General features: G+C 33.8%; 1 protein-coding gene and 1 long non-coding RNA gene across 3 annotated transcripts in view; one reads left to right on the top strand and one right to left on the bottom strand.

Moving 5' to 3' along the window:
- Positions 1 to 8,127, top strand: part of LOC146733901 (uncharacterized) — a 90,246-nt gene extending 82,119 nt beyond the window's left edge. Inside the window, exon 2 of the long non-coding RNA XR_014931753.1 lies at positions 7,980 to 8,127. This is a non-coding gene — a long non-coding RNA (uncharacterized LOC146733901). The remainder of the gene's footprint in view (positions 1 to 7,979) is intronic.
- Positions 1 to 17,108, bottom strand: part of LOC100378478 (agrin) — a 108,705-nt gene that overhangs the window by 7,470 nt on the left and 84,127 nt on the right. For both annotated transcript variants that reach the window (XM_085508673.1, XM_085508674.1), the window contains exons 17-25: positions 15,877 to 15,999; positions 15,377 to 15,575; positions 15,028 to 15,240; positions 14,544 to 14,773; positions 12,336 to 12,476; positions 11,423 to 11,666; positions 9,733 to 9,844; positions 9,406 to 9,522; positions 4,324 to 4,510 (exon numbers count right to left, since the gene is read on the bottom strand). In XM_085508673.1, the coding sequence (XP_085364799.1) occupies positions 4,324 to 4,510; positions 9,406 to 9,522; positions 9,733 to 9,844; positions 11,423 to 11,666; positions 12,336 to 12,476; positions 14,544 to 14,773; positions 15,028 to 15,240; positions 15,377 to 15,575; positions 15,877 to 15,999 (1,566 nt within the window). The remainder of the gene's footprint in view (positions 1 to 4,323; positions 4,511 to 9,405; positions 9,523 to 9,732; positions 9,845 to 11,422; positions 11,667 to 12,335; positions 12,477 to 14,543; positions 14,774 to 15,027; positions 15,241 to 15,376; positions 15,576 to 15,876; positions 16,000 to 17,108) is intronic.

Here is a 17,108-nt window from a genome sequence, read left to right as displayed (position 1 = left end):
AGCTTGGATGAAAATTACTCTGCTTAGTGAAAGCATATACCCCATAAATAAATGAGTGAAAATAAATTCAATTCCTAAAGATTATTAGGAACATACATACATACATACATAACTAAAATACAAGTATATGGGCCACTCATCTTACTCACATCTGTAACCAGAAATTTAAAGTTGACTTTATGCTAGAAATTTTCTTATTTTTCATTTTTATCTTTTTTCTTTGGAGGAGAGTAAAAGTTCTGATAAAAAAAAAAAGGATGCAAACTCTGAGCTATTACCCATATATGTATATTGCTCAGACAAAAACAGGAAAACTAGACTTTGCCATTTTTTTATTTTATGGTAGTTTTTTTGTGACTCGCATGTGCAGATTAGAGGCCTTGCAACAGCAGTGCCTGTTGTCACTGTCACATGTACACAGGAATTTAAACATTCCAAAAATTAACAATAAATTAGATTCTATACCTTATATGATAATATTAAGAAATGATATTAAATCACAACCAGCCTGGGTTTCAAAGAATACATTGAATTATCTCATGATACACTAAATATAGTAATAAAAACTTAATTTATTAGAAACTAATAAAAACTATTTGAGAACAAGTTATCAATAAACAACAATAATTTTGTACCTGCAAGTCATCAAGATAATCTCCCCAATGCAATCCCGCAAAATGTTAAACCTTCAGCTTTTTGTTGATGTGCGGATTCAGCTCAAAGATAGGAATTATTTAATACTTTAATCTGTGTACCACAAAGTATAACCGAGTTTATGATCCCAACACCACGGGCAATGATTTAATAGGCTCTACAGTATTAGTTTTATTAGAAGCGCATATCCAAACAGACGGTACTTATTTTGATGAATATTTAACACACATATTTAAACATAAGTTTCATAAATACAAACACTGTACATTATAACTGTGGATGATAGAACACTTGCTGCCCTAGTGATTGGCAAAACTTTATTCTCATAAGGTGAGACAAAACACTACTTTGGATTGTTCTGAGGTCACAGTCTAATCTTTTGAGTCAATATCTGTATTATAAGCTGGATTGTCAGCATTTACCCGCAGCATAGTAAACAAGAGATACGTTTGAGTCATACCATACATCATTATCAACAGAACAAAACGACTTATCTAGCCTCTGGTTAATATCGAGGCTAGGGATTTATTAGTATTGAGTCTTCAGAGCTCATTTCAGTTAGTTTGTAATATTTCGTTGTCACTATTTGGAGTATTTATCTCTTTCTTAATTTAGTCAGTTATGGTTCACATAAATGATGCAAACAAACATAAAACATCAATTATTTCTATTCTATTCTATTCTATTCTATTCTATTCTATGTCATGGCTAAGTATAGATGATAATAAATTAACAATGCTTGTCCATAATTAGTTTGGACACTGTTTCTAATAAATTAAACTAAACTGAATTACAAATATTTTATTCTATGCTCATCTATGATTCGCGTGATAGTATCATCATTATTGATGCAACTCGCTTTCAAAATACAGATGCACACTACAGATAAGTGAAAGATAAGTCATTTTAACAGTTACACTAAATCCCAAACAGATTTGGGTTTATTAATATCACCCCCTAAATTCTCGTTGCAATAGGCTTATCACTATAACTGTCACATCATGTGATGGTGTTGGAATATAAAACGATTCACCAGACATGACAATTCACAGGTGTGTGGGTAAGATCTCATGATAATACAAACACTAGCAGACCTTCAGTACACCTGAAGAAAGAAACTAATTGACAACGAAGAGTTTCTCATCTTTAAAATCTTTACTTCGACTGATCTACCCGTGGCATGTACAAATTACCTATCAACCAAATTTTGCAAGGCATCAAGACAAATTACACTAAAATCAGACTACATTCTACAAGGAAACAGTTTTTTTTAACTGAGACGAAAAATTCATTTTTTTGCAGTTCAGTCATACTACCTGGAGTGCTCAATTGAATGAACAGCAGAGCGAGCACTTAAATATAAACCCTACAGGAAGTGTTAAATTGTACATGAGGGAACACTACTCTCATAGCAATTACAAATAAAAAGAAAAGCGGAATGAGGAAGTGAGATTGGAGGGGCATATCATCTCGGAATATGTTTCAAAGGTTCTATGAATGCATGGTGCCCCTAGCTTTGAAAAAAAATATTTACCCATGATGCATTTTGACAGTTAGGTCACCAAGACTATTACAGTTATTACAGAATGCATGATCTTTAAAAAATCACACATCCTAGTAAATTTGGGAGGGTACACTATCGATGAGATTTTCCCAAAAATTTCCTGAAAAAATGTGAATAGTTCACAATAAAGTTTAAAATCAGCTAAAACGGCAAAAATGAATAAATTATTGCTGTTATAGGGGAACAAGTACCAGGATACAGATACATGTGTATTAGGCTTGAGTGACCTGCACAACTATGCATTGTATATCATGAAAAAAGTCTGTTACACAACAGACATTTTGGGGGGATTTCACATCAAAAAATTTCATGAAAAAAAATTTGAACACATATTCTCGTTTTGCCCATTTTTTCATTTTGACATAGAAAAAAAAAGTGATAAAGTTAAAAAAATAGTCAAAAAATCTGTTAAATGAATGAGTTTAAATTTAATTAGATTTGCAAGGATTGAACAAGCTCAATAATAAGAAAAACTAAAAAAAAAAAAATGCATTGCTACAAATAAGGTCAAGGTGTTTGCAATATAAGAGGATCGATTAAATATTCATACATTCACCTTTGACACATGTTGCCATGGTAATTGGTAAATTAAACATTTATGGAATTATGCGTTTTCAATCATACTGAAGTTCACAGTAGCTTAGTAAATGAGTTGAAGCATAAGGCAGAATTTAATATATCGAAAAAACCTGTCAATAAAAAAACTGCTCTCTGATTGGTCTGACTGTTAGGTGTTAGGATTTGGTAGCCAATCACGGACAATCTTGTAAATAGCTTTGTATCAACAATACAGGTAGTATCCAAGATGAAATTGGCAAGGTTCATAGAAAACTAGATAAATGATTAAAACTTGGTTGCGATAATTGCCACATACATATTTTATAGAGACCCTTGAAATGGTTCCGCACATACGCTTCAGGCAGAATTTCTCATTCATTGCACAAATGTTACATTGTCAATACGGCGTACAATCATTCATGGTACGTGCTCAGGAAAAACTATCATTACAAGAGGCCAGGTCTTGAGACTGAATATCAATCAGCAAAAATATGGTTCCCGATAGATAAATATAATTGAGGAGTTGAATGGGAAATTTACTGACACAAGTTACCAATAAAGACATCAATGCTGTACTATTTCGCAATATCTACGGTCTTCCATATCTGAGTAAGTACGCGATTGCGAATGGCGAACATTATTTCACAGATTTAGGTGATTGAGTTCAGCCTCTTTAATAACAGGGCGTCATCAAGTCAAATGTATCATACAGGGAATTTTTCTAATTACAATTCAAATGTAGCTTTCATAGGTTAACTTTTTCACCACCAGACTTTGTCCAATTTTTTTTATGCAATTTTTTTTATGTTGTTCAATATTTCTGGAAATGAACCCTAATTTTGGAGCCAACAAACAAAATATGAGTCAATTATCTGGTTTTACTCAATAAATTTGCCTACTTTTGTTTAAATTTTCTGAAGGAAAGTGAAGACTATGAATTTTGTGAATTTGTGATGAAGAGAGGGAACTGGTGGTGAAAAGGTTAATCTAAATTCAATGTGAAACATTCCCCACATGATTTGCTTGATCCCTGTGTGTCCATGAACCTGCGTGTTTAGGCTCTCCCTTCTAAAATATATACTAGTACTACTTATTGCATCTGTTGCCACTGAAAATTTTGAACACGGAACATTTCATACTCCCTAGATTAGCCGGGTTCAACATGTTCTAATTAAAGAATTGAAACCGCAATGTATGATGGGATGTTAGGTTGTCCAGATAATAAACAAAATCAGTGATGTCACTTCAAGATTTGAAAAAACAATTTCACTGTAGAAACTAGTGAGAACAATATTTTTTTTTAATTGACCAGTGAACTGATAATTTTTATTCATTTTCATCAGCCTAATGCCATGCTCAATGATCTAAGCCTCTCCTGATGCCCCATTTGAAAATTTTTAAACCTGTCATAATGGCTGAAAATAAAACTGCATTTATAAATAAGTTTAAACAAAAATGGCAGCCTGTAAACAAAAAGTCAGACACGGTAACTTTGTAGATATATCAAGACAGAAAAAAAATCAAATTTAATCAAACCACGTTCTTACTTTGTTCACAGGTGTCTCCAAGGTATCCCATCTTGCACATACACTCAAATGAGTCCCCTTTAGGCATGCATATGCCGTCGTTTTGACAGGGATTGTTGGTGCATGCATGCTCATTGTAGTTTGTAATCTCAACACCACGAATAGCACCACCAGTGAGATCAACGATTTTTTCTTCCCCGACTTCAAACTGAAAGAAGAGATCAAACTTTGATGACAAAACTTTCCTAGGCTAAGAGAAAAATGAATTTATTAGGGTTGGTTTTGTTAGCCTTAAATCAACTTGCAATTTTTAAAACGGATATAAATTCTTTGTAGTAATGAAAACTGCTTTTATTTTCGCAAGAGATGAATACATTTCTGAATTTTACGGTCGATCACAAGCGTGAAATTTTGTAGTAATGAAGATTTCACAGTGGTCATAATAAAACTATCAAATTGTGAGAATTTTAAACAGCAAAAATTAAGCAATCTACAGTATTTATTAAAAGGAGTCATATTTAGGCTGTTTCAAAACCAAGCTATTTTTTCTTCCCAAAAATTTACATTCTGTACAATTTCATACAATTTTTGAAAATAGTTTTAGATATTGTTTTTATTGACACTTCATGTGAGAAGGGAGAACTACAATTGTGTAGTTGACAATGGCACCCAAGCGGCAAATTGTGACAAAATTTGACAATTTTATTGGAGATAAATCTGTAAACTGATTTAACTCGACATGAACCAGCTTTCATAAATTTTGGTGATCAGGGAATTCAGACTATATAGAAGAGTCACAGAGACTTGCGTGAAAAGTCGTGCTCAAAATATTTCTTTTTTCGAACAGCTCACAAACGATTAGATAGCAGAAATGTACAGCTGACATCTAACGTGTGTAGTTCAGAGAGTGCAGCTGGTGACGAAATATAAATATCGCCTACAGCGATAAAATTAAACAAATTACAGCCAGCATTTATAAAGAATTAGAGAATAGAAAATTTGAAATGTTGATTAAATTTGAAATCAGACATTACCGGTATATTGTAACAACTGGAGGATCATACACAAGACATGATTGGTCAATCAATTTGTGTACATTATGTATGGAGTTTCAAAACTACGGTACGACCAATTTCACAAAAATCAGTTCTGGCATAACGCTGAACAACATTAAGTTACGTATATGAGAAAACATGCCTAGGTGTGAACTGACATATTTAATATTACAGCAGACGAAACGTTGTTATGTAAACCTGACTTCCACCATCCCAAGGCATTTTTCTTTGATGCTGGTGGTCTGGAAAGGGAGGATGTGTAAGTCTGGCACACGTAATACTGTTAGTAATCTCTGATCAAAGAAGCTATCAGCTAGAAATGAATAATTATGCACAAGGTATGGTAAATACATGATTTTTATGAAATCTGTCAGTAAAATAATTTAAATGGTAAAAGTAAATTGAAAGTCAATTTTCAGACTAACACTGTTAATTACGTTATTTTTACTGGATTCATCTAAAAACCAGAATTTAGGTAAAATGCTGTAAATTATTTTCATGATTTGACGCACCAAGATAACAAAAATTGTTTTTGGATATAATTTTCTCACATCCACAAAAAATGTTAAATTCCACATTATAATAATTATTCTACAGTACATGTAGATCATTAGGTAATGGATTATTGTTGTGTTAACCTTTTCACAACTAGACTATCTTGCCAAATTTTTTTTCTCATTTTCTTCAATATTTCTGGAAATGAACCCTAACAGACCAAATTTGAGTTAACTTTCATTTTTTACTCACAAAAATCAACTATTATTGTCCCAATCTTCTGAAGGACTACTTTGTGAATTTGTGATGAAAAGAGGGAACCAGTGGTGAAAATGTTAAATGTGAAGTTATTACGAGTGCCTCGCATATTCTGCACAAAGACAGTGCCATGACTTTATCCACCAATGCAAAATGGAGACAAATGTGGCCCTGGGCTGTCTGAGTGCATACTTTGCTGCATCTTCCTATAAACTTATTATTATACATCTTTCGTAATATGGGCAGGATTCTAATCTGATCTCAATCCGATGTAAGTTGTTTTAATCGATGGTCAATGGTTTTATAATTCCATTGGCATACATACCGCAAACTTCTTTTAATCAATTATTAACTACGAATCATGCTAAGACAGCTCTCATCTGCTCTCATCAGCCAATTGAAACGCTGTATTAAAATGGGCTATACCATTTAAAGTGGGTGTGTAACATAAGTTCTGAAAGGCTGCTCACTCGGCAAGATTTGAATGTGATTTGCATAGGTAGTTAATGAAATATAGTTTGAGGTATGTACATCGACGGATAATAATTGTATTTATTACATATCTAAAGTAATCAGAGACTAAATCAGATTTTAATCAGATTAGGTAAGGTCTCACTTTTGATTAAGATGTCTTAACAAATATACAAATATTACTGGAACATTATTTGTATTTGAAATTGACATTTGCTTGTATGATTATCATAATCATAATCAAAAAAGGTGCTTTACTGTAACATACGGACAGATGTATAATAATAATGAATTTGATATCAGTTATTAAATCATATTAGTGGCATTCATAGAAAATATTAACTAAATGTTGGTTTTTGAATGTGCATTGATAAGCACTAAAATCTTTTTTCATAATACTGAAATGTTCAAGAACACCCATATTGTTAAACAGCGACAAAACACACAATACAGACAACACTGACAAGATTAATCAACATATGAAAGACAGAACGACAAACGTGCAGTTGCAATCAGCACGGGTGTACTAAATATTACAAATAATTTGTTAAAACAGTAATGAATTCAACACGGGAAAAAAATACAACAAATATATTGAACATCATTTTAAACACTTGTGAGCACACAGAACATCAATGCGTTGAACACTCAGTGAAAGAGACGCAGGGACATTAATAAACACATAAGACATTAATAAAACACATAAACACTGACAGATCATTTTGAACACAAGCATGTTAATAAGCAACAGCATTAAACATTGGGTGAACACACTTCATGTGTGTTAAACACTAGACAATAAAACACAGTAAACACTTGGTAAGCAACACATTCAACACCAAAGTTAATAAACTTCCCAGTAACCCCTTTGATTATAAATTGCCACACCTCTGGTGAATGAAGCAAATAATACTACAGCTGTGTTTTCTCTATTAGAGGTGCAATCATTGCATTATCAAATTTGTATCAGTGACATTTAGTGCTTTTAAAAACAACGCTTCACAAATTATCAAGTAGCATAATATTCTGCTAGCCAAAAACAAATCAGTATACAAGACAGGAATACAAATAATTCCATAGCCTTGGTGAAAACTAAAATTCTCAAATTTTACAAGCATGGATTTTACAACTATATCTGGTAAAGTGGTTTTGAATGTTTGAGATAAGACTTCAAGGTCGTGATGTGTAACGACGTACAATCTGTATTTACTCTATTAATAGCACATTTCCAATAGACGCAAATGTTTATTTCAATAGAAAGACTTATTTTTGAAGCTATTCAGAAATGGCAACGAGTAAAATAAATACACACAGTAAGTGCAATTAACCTCTAATTCAGAAAACACATTAAAAACATAAATTATTATTAACAATAATATTATTTGTTTTTTCAAATAGTTGGTGATATAAAGGTTTACCTGTACGCTCATCTACGGAGGCAGTGGAGGGTGGAAATAATGAATAAAACAACAATGAAGACAACACGCATTATATAATGGTGACAACAGCAAGATATGAAAAGGAAAAAAAAAATAAAGCAGAAAAACATGGAGGTGAAAAAAATAGTTATAGTGGAAAATATCTAAACCGAACATTACGAGGAAATTGTTCATGTTTTAAAGAGCTTCTGGTCACATGAATTTTGTATGAAGAACTGAAAATGAATGTTTATTTTACGCAGAGTTCGGTTTAGATAAGTATTACTGGACACAATACTGCAATTGAGTGCCAAGCATTTTATTATTACAGTGCATGTAATATATGCCTACAAATTTTAGAACCAAGGGTGGATTATCAAGGGCTCCCTGTAGATGGTGACACGTGTCGAAAATCTTACTAATGTGTGTGTAAAATAAATTTGTGCAATGATTTATTAATTTTATATAGACAACAAATTTATTAAAAGAAATTAATTCTCTGAGAAATAAGCCATGAAAAAATAGTTTACTCATTGTCTCATTTTCTAAAAAAGACATTTTGAAAAATGTGAAGTGATTTTCAAATTAAACTCAATTCAATGAAAAAAAATTATCAAATATATCTGTAAACGCACCAAATATTCCATGGGTTATAATCCCGCTATTTTAGTTGATAAGTGGAATCTGCTAAACCAAATTTGTGTGTAAACATAATGATATTAGAACTGATTGTTTTTAATGGAAAATTTACACACATATACAAATAAATTATCAGTTTTCAAAATAAAAAATTTATCAGTCAAAATTTGCATTTTTACATGGTTAATGTTTAATTTTAAGCAAATTTTCAAAATGAAATCTCAATTGAATCCCAAAAAGTCAGTCTTGTGTGATTTCCCAATGAGAATTCCAAGTCAAATGTCACCCTATAGGCTTACCCTTTATCTAATCCGCCCTTTAAAAGATAAATTACTGAAATAATAGAATATTAACTAGGACACAACTGGTGATGCAAAACAGGGTAAAAAGTGAGCAGAGAACATAATGTGAAAATAAAAATTCAAATATAAAAATAATTTTAAACTAAAAGCAACATTACTTTATCAAAAATGCATTTAATTGTCATATTTTCAATCTCATTTAGCAATATATCAAGCTACATGTATGAAGCCAGCCGAGTTTGTACATAACGACATACGAGTTGTGGCAGACTAGGTGGTATGAGAAAATGCATCACTATGGCAACACAATGGATGGTGGATGTTTGGAAAATGAACTATCCTTGCAGTCTCTTATTAGTTCCTTCAGCATACAACCTTATAAGGAATATCCAGTGTGGGTTCCCCGTTAAGACTTGACTGAATATTTCAATTCTTTCAGCTTTTTAGATTTTCACAATGTTTTACCTTTTGTATAGCTCCGACTAGCCCATTGGTGATTCCGGCTTTTCTGGAAAACTTACTGTAATCGTCAGTACCACCCAGGAACAAATTCTCCTTGAGATTTAGTTGCCCCAGACGGCCCTGGAACATGAATAGAACTATAGATTTTAGTAAAAACAATATTCCTAAGCATGTGGCATTAATGAAATCAGATGATCAATGAATGGCTAAGATTGGTGTTGTGAGAGTTCAGGATTGGCTGATTTAATTATTCCACAGTATGTGCAGCAACAATCAGTACACACGAAAACATCTGTAACTAGAGTTCGCAAAGACTAATTGACCTCTGACCTGTGAATGTCCAGTGACTGGTGGTAGATCATCAATGACCATTTCGCCATCTCTGCCGTCCCTCATAACCTTTACTTGATGCCACTCATCTAAAGTTACCCGATCTTCACTCCTAGGATAGTATTAGATATCAGTGTCAACACGAATCATCAGAAGCAATGATAGGGAATCATCAGAAGCAATGATAGGGAATCATCAGAAGCAATGATAGGGAATCATCAGAAGCAATGATAGGGAATCATCTAACTTCTATCAATAATAAAAGCTGGCTATATGTTCTAATACTAGCCACATGTTTGACTCAGTTCTGTGCAAAGAAAGAATAACATTTTTAAAAACATTTGAGTTTTTTTTTTTTTTATAGAACCCATTCAATGTTAATAACTTACAGTTATTATAATAATCATCCAAAAAACTCATCAGAAAAAGAAGTCTGCATAATTCAGATTTAATCACTGAATAAAACCAATCATGTCTGGGACTGACATTAAAATTAAATCTGTCCATTGAATAATTTGGAGAATAAAAGTCACAGTTCTGTTGATTATATACCTAGCAAGATTAAAGAGGGGAAGTTTTTATCTGCGTATGTGACAGACGGTCATAGCATGTTTTTTTTTAAATAATTTCTCATTACTACACAGGTATTAATTATAGGTGATGAACAAAGCATGGAGACTATTTTGTGAAAGGCGACACATTGAAGGGCTTAACAAAACAATCCATTCCTGGAAACGACTGACTGCATTTTGTTCTATTACAAACAAATCATCAGTAAGTCCTAAAAAAAACATTTCGCCATGGCACAGTGACAAATTGATTAATTTTGCTGTCAAATAAAAAAACAAGACAAAAATGGCCTTTTTGAAAAAACAAACAATTTAACCAAATTTTGCAAGGCCTATCAACACTCACCGTGTGAGTTTGATGTACTTCAACAAATATTTTTTTTGGTTCACATGTTCCATTATTTAAGATGCATTTTCCATATTATATTATTTTCAGCATTAAGATCAAATAAAAAAATGATATAGGCAAAAACTAGAATTAACATAAATAATACATTCATATTTCTTATCAACGTACTGGGATTCGATAAATGCAGCAAAGCCATAAAGAGATATGCAAGTCGTTGAAATCAATTATTTAGATTAGGGGTTAACTTGTACTATTCCTATAAGCCTTGTAGTAAAAAGAGGTTACAATGCTTTGCGTAACCTGATGATTATCGACACCAAAGTTAAGGAAACAAACAAAAGATGCCCCTTAACTTCAGTGGTATTTGTCATCACACTACAATTTCTGTTGTCAGATCTGCAGTGCACTGCCCTCTCAGGCAAAATGGTATTCAAACAAAATAATTTATTATTTGAACTAGTGAGGGCACTACTTTCTGTTTTGTATACATGTTACTGCAATTCAATGCTTCTCATAAATTTGATCCATTAAAGCCAAGATTGACTTAAACTCTGAAGTCAACTTTGAACACCTAAGACACTTATTTTTCAAACTTTTTTTTATTTTTTTTTCTAAAATTGTGCAATTAGGAAATTATGTCCAGAAAATATTTAAAATTGTTTGCAAGTTGTACTGAAATTTAGTTCAGGTATACAGAACAATTTCAAAGTTGTAAACAAAAAAGCGATCAGAGACGGCAGACCCCCCAGCATCTTTTTTTTTAATAACTGACCTGATTTCAGCGGCTCCTGACCCAAGGTCATATCGAAATTCTAGAAATCCGTTCACCAAATTGAGTGCGATGAAATCTCCCTTGCCGTTTGTCAGCTGACCATTGTAGAATATCATACCATTAGGTGACTTAGTCAGGAATGTTGTCATGATTTCGATGCGCTGTCCGTATTGACCATTAAGCCCTGGTCTCTCAATGAAAGAATTACCATGGAATGCTGGAATAAATGGCCCTTCAACAAGAACTGGAAAAACAAAAAAGTAGTAAGAAAAAAATAGTACGGTATGATGCAATTTTAAGGTTTATTATACAGAACTTTATTATTTGCGGGGCACAAACAAAAAATACATTTTTTAGCCGAGGAGATTTTAATCCTGATTAAAAGTACTTATACTTGCCAAAGGTCTGAAGAAAAGTTTTTATTTATTTTTGTCAAAATCTTTCTGTCAATTTTGCACCAAACAGACATAATCTTTCACAGGCTTGCAGGTATTGATCAAAAGTTTTGAAAAAATCCAGAATAATATATGTAGTATTACAGTTTTGATGCAAATTGCGTTTGAAAGCAAAAGAACCACTTGTTTTTGCCCCTCAAATAATGTTCCATTCTCCCCTATCATCCCATGCACTGTTCCAAATACCATGGTTACATAGATCTGGGAAGCAGTGGACGCAATGACAGGAAATGTACCATTATTTGAGAGGGAAAAATACAAAATACAAAATAAAGTCTATTGCAAACATACTGAGAAAACATCCTAATAGTGAAAATAAATGTTGATAAAGATAAATGATTTTACAGTATTACTATAGTTTCCTTAAATCTTTGAAACACACAATCATTTTGGGGATCACGTGGCATATAAAGACAGAACTACGTAAATTAATTTTGGACAATGGTTTTTATACTCACTTTCATCTTGACACATGTCGCCTTCAAATCCAAGTGGACATTGACACATGTACCCGCCATCAGTCAGACCTTTACATGTTGACCCCTCTGCACACATGTTACCATCACAAGGATCTACCAACGTATCACCGCACACAGGACCTAGAGTGAACATACAATGGTCACATATATTTCCAATCACAATTAGATCCGCCTTCTTAATGCGCTAATCGACTTATTCCTTTCACTGTAAAATATTTAATTAACTGAAAATCATCTCTGATGAAAAGACGTTTTGGATGAAGTTTATTTTCACTGATTTTTGTGTTGAATATTACTTTCACTAATTCACTCCTTCAGTGAAAATAAACAAGTCATTGTCAATGACACGTCCCCGTTCCGTTCATATTTGAGTGACATATACATTCAAAGCAGATCATGACCGAAATGCACCTGCATATGTACAACACATTGTGCTAAATCTGAACAAAATCCATCCATGCATGACTGAGATCCGGTTCTGGAATTGTGAAAATACGTGATTTTGATGCATTTTCGGCCTTAAAATGGCCATCATTCCGCTATTGTTAAGCAGATCATGAAACAAATGCACATATCTATTTGTGACATGATGTACCTTGTGTGTGTGAAGTTTGAACTTGATCAATCCAGACATGTCTCGGATACGGATCCAGAACTGAATTCTTTAAAACAAAATGGCCGCCAGTCGGCTATTTCGAACTTGATCCGAAAAAAAAATGACGTGCATCAAGGTCCTATAATGTTTAATGTATGTACCAAATTTGAATGAAATCCGTCCATGCATAACTGAGATCCGGGTCCGGAATGGTGAAAATGTGCGATTTCAATGCATTTTCGGCCTTAAAGCGGCCGCCATTTGGCTATCGTTAATGAGATCATGAAACAAATGCACATACATATTTGTGACATGATGTACCTTGTGTGTGTGAAGTTTGAACTCGATCAATCCAAGCATGTCTCAGATACGAATCCAGAACTGAATTCTTTAAAACAAAATGGCCGCCAGTCGGCCATTTCGAACCCGATCCAAAAAAAAAATGACGTGCATCAAGGTCCTATTATGTTTAATGTATGTACCAAATTTGAATGAAATCCGTCCATGCATAACTGAGATCCGGGTCCGGAATGGTGAAAATGTGCGATTTCAATGCATTTTCGGCCTTAAAGCGGCCGCCATTTGGCTATCGTTAATGAGATCATGAAACAAATGCACATACATATTTGTGACATGATGTACCTTGTGTGTGTGAAGTTTGAACTCGATCAATCCAAGCATGTCTCAGATACGGATCCAGAACTGAATTCTTTAAAACAAAATGGCCGCCAGTCGGCCATTTCGAACCCGATCCAAAAAAAAAATGACGTGCATCAAGGTCCTATTATGTTTAATGTATGTACCAAATTTGAACAAAATCCATCCATGCATAACTGAGATCCGGGTCCGGAATGGTGAAAATGTGCGATTTTGATGCATTTTCGGCCTTAAAATGGCCGCTATACGGCTATCGTTAATCGGATCATGAAAAAAATGCATGTGCATATGTCCCATATAATGTGTGATGTATGAGTGAAGTTTGAACTTAATCGGTCCATGCATGTTCGAGATACAGGTGATCACGGACGCACGGACGCACGGACGCACACAGGGCAAAACATAAGTCCCCGTTTTCGGACTGCGTCCGAACGGGGACTAATAAGTATAAAAAAATAGCAATTAATTTACAGTAATCAGTGTATTAAATAGAAGAAAGCTCACCTGACATCATATATCACAGACTTCTTTCTCAGGTCTATAGTTATATAGTGACCTCTTAGGGGAATATTAATGAAACTTTTTTTATCCCAACTTTAATTATTCAATTGGAAAAAAATGCTGATGAAATGCTCACAAAATTGAGAATGATTTGACAAATATTTTTTGAGTTAACCTGGCCACAAGAAATTGTTAACAATGACAACAACGATGATAACAGACATAGTAACTTGCCACTTAATACTCATTAGATGTAAGGTAAACAAATAAATAAAAAAAATGAAAAAAAAAAAGCGTTTTAATTCCCAGTTTATTTATCTAGTTTGTCGCCACCAAGTTTTACCCAAAATTAGAACTTGTCACATTACTTACTTTGCATCTTTTTTAATAGAATTGCAAAAAAATATATAAATAAACATAAACAAGATATTTACCTGTATACGGATCAACACAGATACATTTGTACATTTCTGCATCAAGCGCTATACACTCGGCACCATTCTTGCACGGATGAGCAGTACACGGGTTCTCTCCACATTCACCAACATGCTTACCATACAAAACATCAGGACCTGGAAACTCTAAATCATAACGGATGCCATTTATACGTAAAGATTTCAAACACCCGATGAATCCACCGCTGACACCAACGCGGCCAAACACCCTGAAAAGAAGAAGAATGATTCAAATGTATTCATGGTACATGTACATTGATAGTCATACCATGAAATAAATACAAAAGAAATGATCTCGTTCATTATGCTGTAGGAGAATGTGAAACAACATAATTGTCACTTTGCAAATCCATAAAATGGATCAATATAAATGTACATGAATACACAATAAATGTTGAGAATTAAATCTGATTGCGTAATGAGAAATTACGGTATAATATGATTTCAAGCAGATCTGACTTACTCTTCTTGAGCGTCAGGAACACTACCGATGAAGAGATCTTGCTCCACATTCAGACCACTCAGTCGAGGCGCACTGACCCCAGTCACATCTGGCTCATCATCAACGCTCAGTTCACCGTCTCGTTTATTACGGGATGCACGTACACGATGCCACTGATTCATCTGTAATTTAACCATACTCTTCAATGTTGCAGTGCCTGAGCCAAGGTCATACCTAAGAAAGATGAAAACAATTGTAAATACTTGATACAAGCTTTTTATCATACAAGCAAAAATACAATTACCCAATCATTACGCCACAAAAAAGTATTCAAATGCAGACACAAGAGGGCGCTAACAGGCAGACAAACCTGAATTCAACAAATCCTCCTCTAATCGCAACCGAAACAAAATCCCCCTTCCCATCTTCTTTTTGACCATTAAACAGCAATAAACCATCATTAGTAAGAGTCCGGAATTCCATTTGAATATCAACACTAAAAAATCCTTTCATTTTGCCAAACGCCAAGTACGAGCTACCGGCAAACGACGGCAAATAAAAAACAACATCTGTAATATAAATAAAAGAAACAAGATTAGTTATTCAGTATGCAAATTAGATGATTAAACATGCACACAAAATTATTACCAGAAATAAAAGAGGAAACATCATTTAGTATGCAAATAAGATGATTAACATGCACAACAAATACAATCTGGTTTTGAAATCTATATGTATCATGAAGCATCGCTAGAACAAGAAATAGACTAGGATTTCACGAATTATATATTTGTAATAGTGATTTGATGATTATTGGTGGTGGTTTGTCACTGCCACATGATTTTATTAAATCATCAATTTCCTACTTACCATCAGCACAAACCGGACCCCCTTTTCCAGCTGGACACTGGCAGGTGTAGCCTGGTGCAGCATCAATATTGAGGCATGTACCTCCATGCTGACAAGGAACACTATGACAAGCTAACGAACCATCTGAAATCAAAGTAGAAATATAGGGGAGGTGAAATAAATGAAATTTCAAAGATCAGTATTTCATTAAAGCCATCCAGCAAAACCAAGCCTAATGGTATTGGGCCATTCCAGTTTATATCTGCACCCCCCCCTGTTGATGAGGTCGGATTTCCAGCACTGTATGATGGGGAAAATACCCCGGAATTCCAACTGTATATGGAGAAACAGAATCTGGAAATCCAGACGAGTATGGAAAAAAAAATTCTGGAAATCCAGGCAGTTATGGCTACTAAATTAAATATGGCCTAGTTTATCTCACCACATACCGGTTGAGGGGGTTGGATTTCCAACACTCTATGACTAAAAAAACTTGGAATTCTGACTGTATTGGACCAGTATGAAATAGATAATGATGGTGGGACGAATGAGCTCATCAACACCGTGAATCAGGACTAGTTTGGATTTCCTTTATCAGATATAAAATTTTGAACTTGGTAAATTAGCATATGATGAGAGTTATATTTGGAAATCCTACTCTGTATGGTGTCACAAAGGAACTCATCAACACCATAAGTAGGACCTATAGTTTTGGATTTCCATTACTGTATGGTGAATGGTGATTTGGAAATAAAACTTTGTATGACTTATACACCCATGGAAATTATACCCTGTATGAAGTAAACACACAAACTCATCAACAGGGGGGGTGCAGATATAAACTGGAATGGCCCATTTGCATTAAGAATTGTGTGCAATAGAAATAACAATGGGTATGGGCAAACAATGGTTCAACGCCATCATTTTCAATAAATTTGGGGGCAACATTTTGCACTTTTATTTGTACTTTTTAATAATTTCTTCGATAATTCTGGACCAAATAAATATAATATCCCATTTCCTATAGAATTTGACCAAAATTTGTGAAGAAATCTGGAAAAACTTAATGCAGGTTTAATTTGTGAAAGCAGACTTTCGCATTCAAAGGTCAAAGGTCAAAGGTCAACTTATTCGCACAGTGATATAAACTTCTGATCCACCACGGCCCACTCCAACACAACGTCAGTAGAAATCAGGTGATTACAGTCATGTGATATTTTAATCAGGTGATGTTGCTCTAAAAAAATTAACCC

This window comes from Saccoglossus kowalevskii, chromosome 15 (assembly GCF_978046115.1).
Source record: "Saccoglossus kowalevskii chromosome 15, keSacKowa6.1, whole genome shotgun sequence".
NCBI lineage: Eukaryota > Metazoa > Hemichordata > Enteropneusta > Harrimaniidae > Saccoglossus > Saccoglossus kowalevskii.
This window is presented reverse-complemented; position numbering and strand designations above follow the sequence as displayed.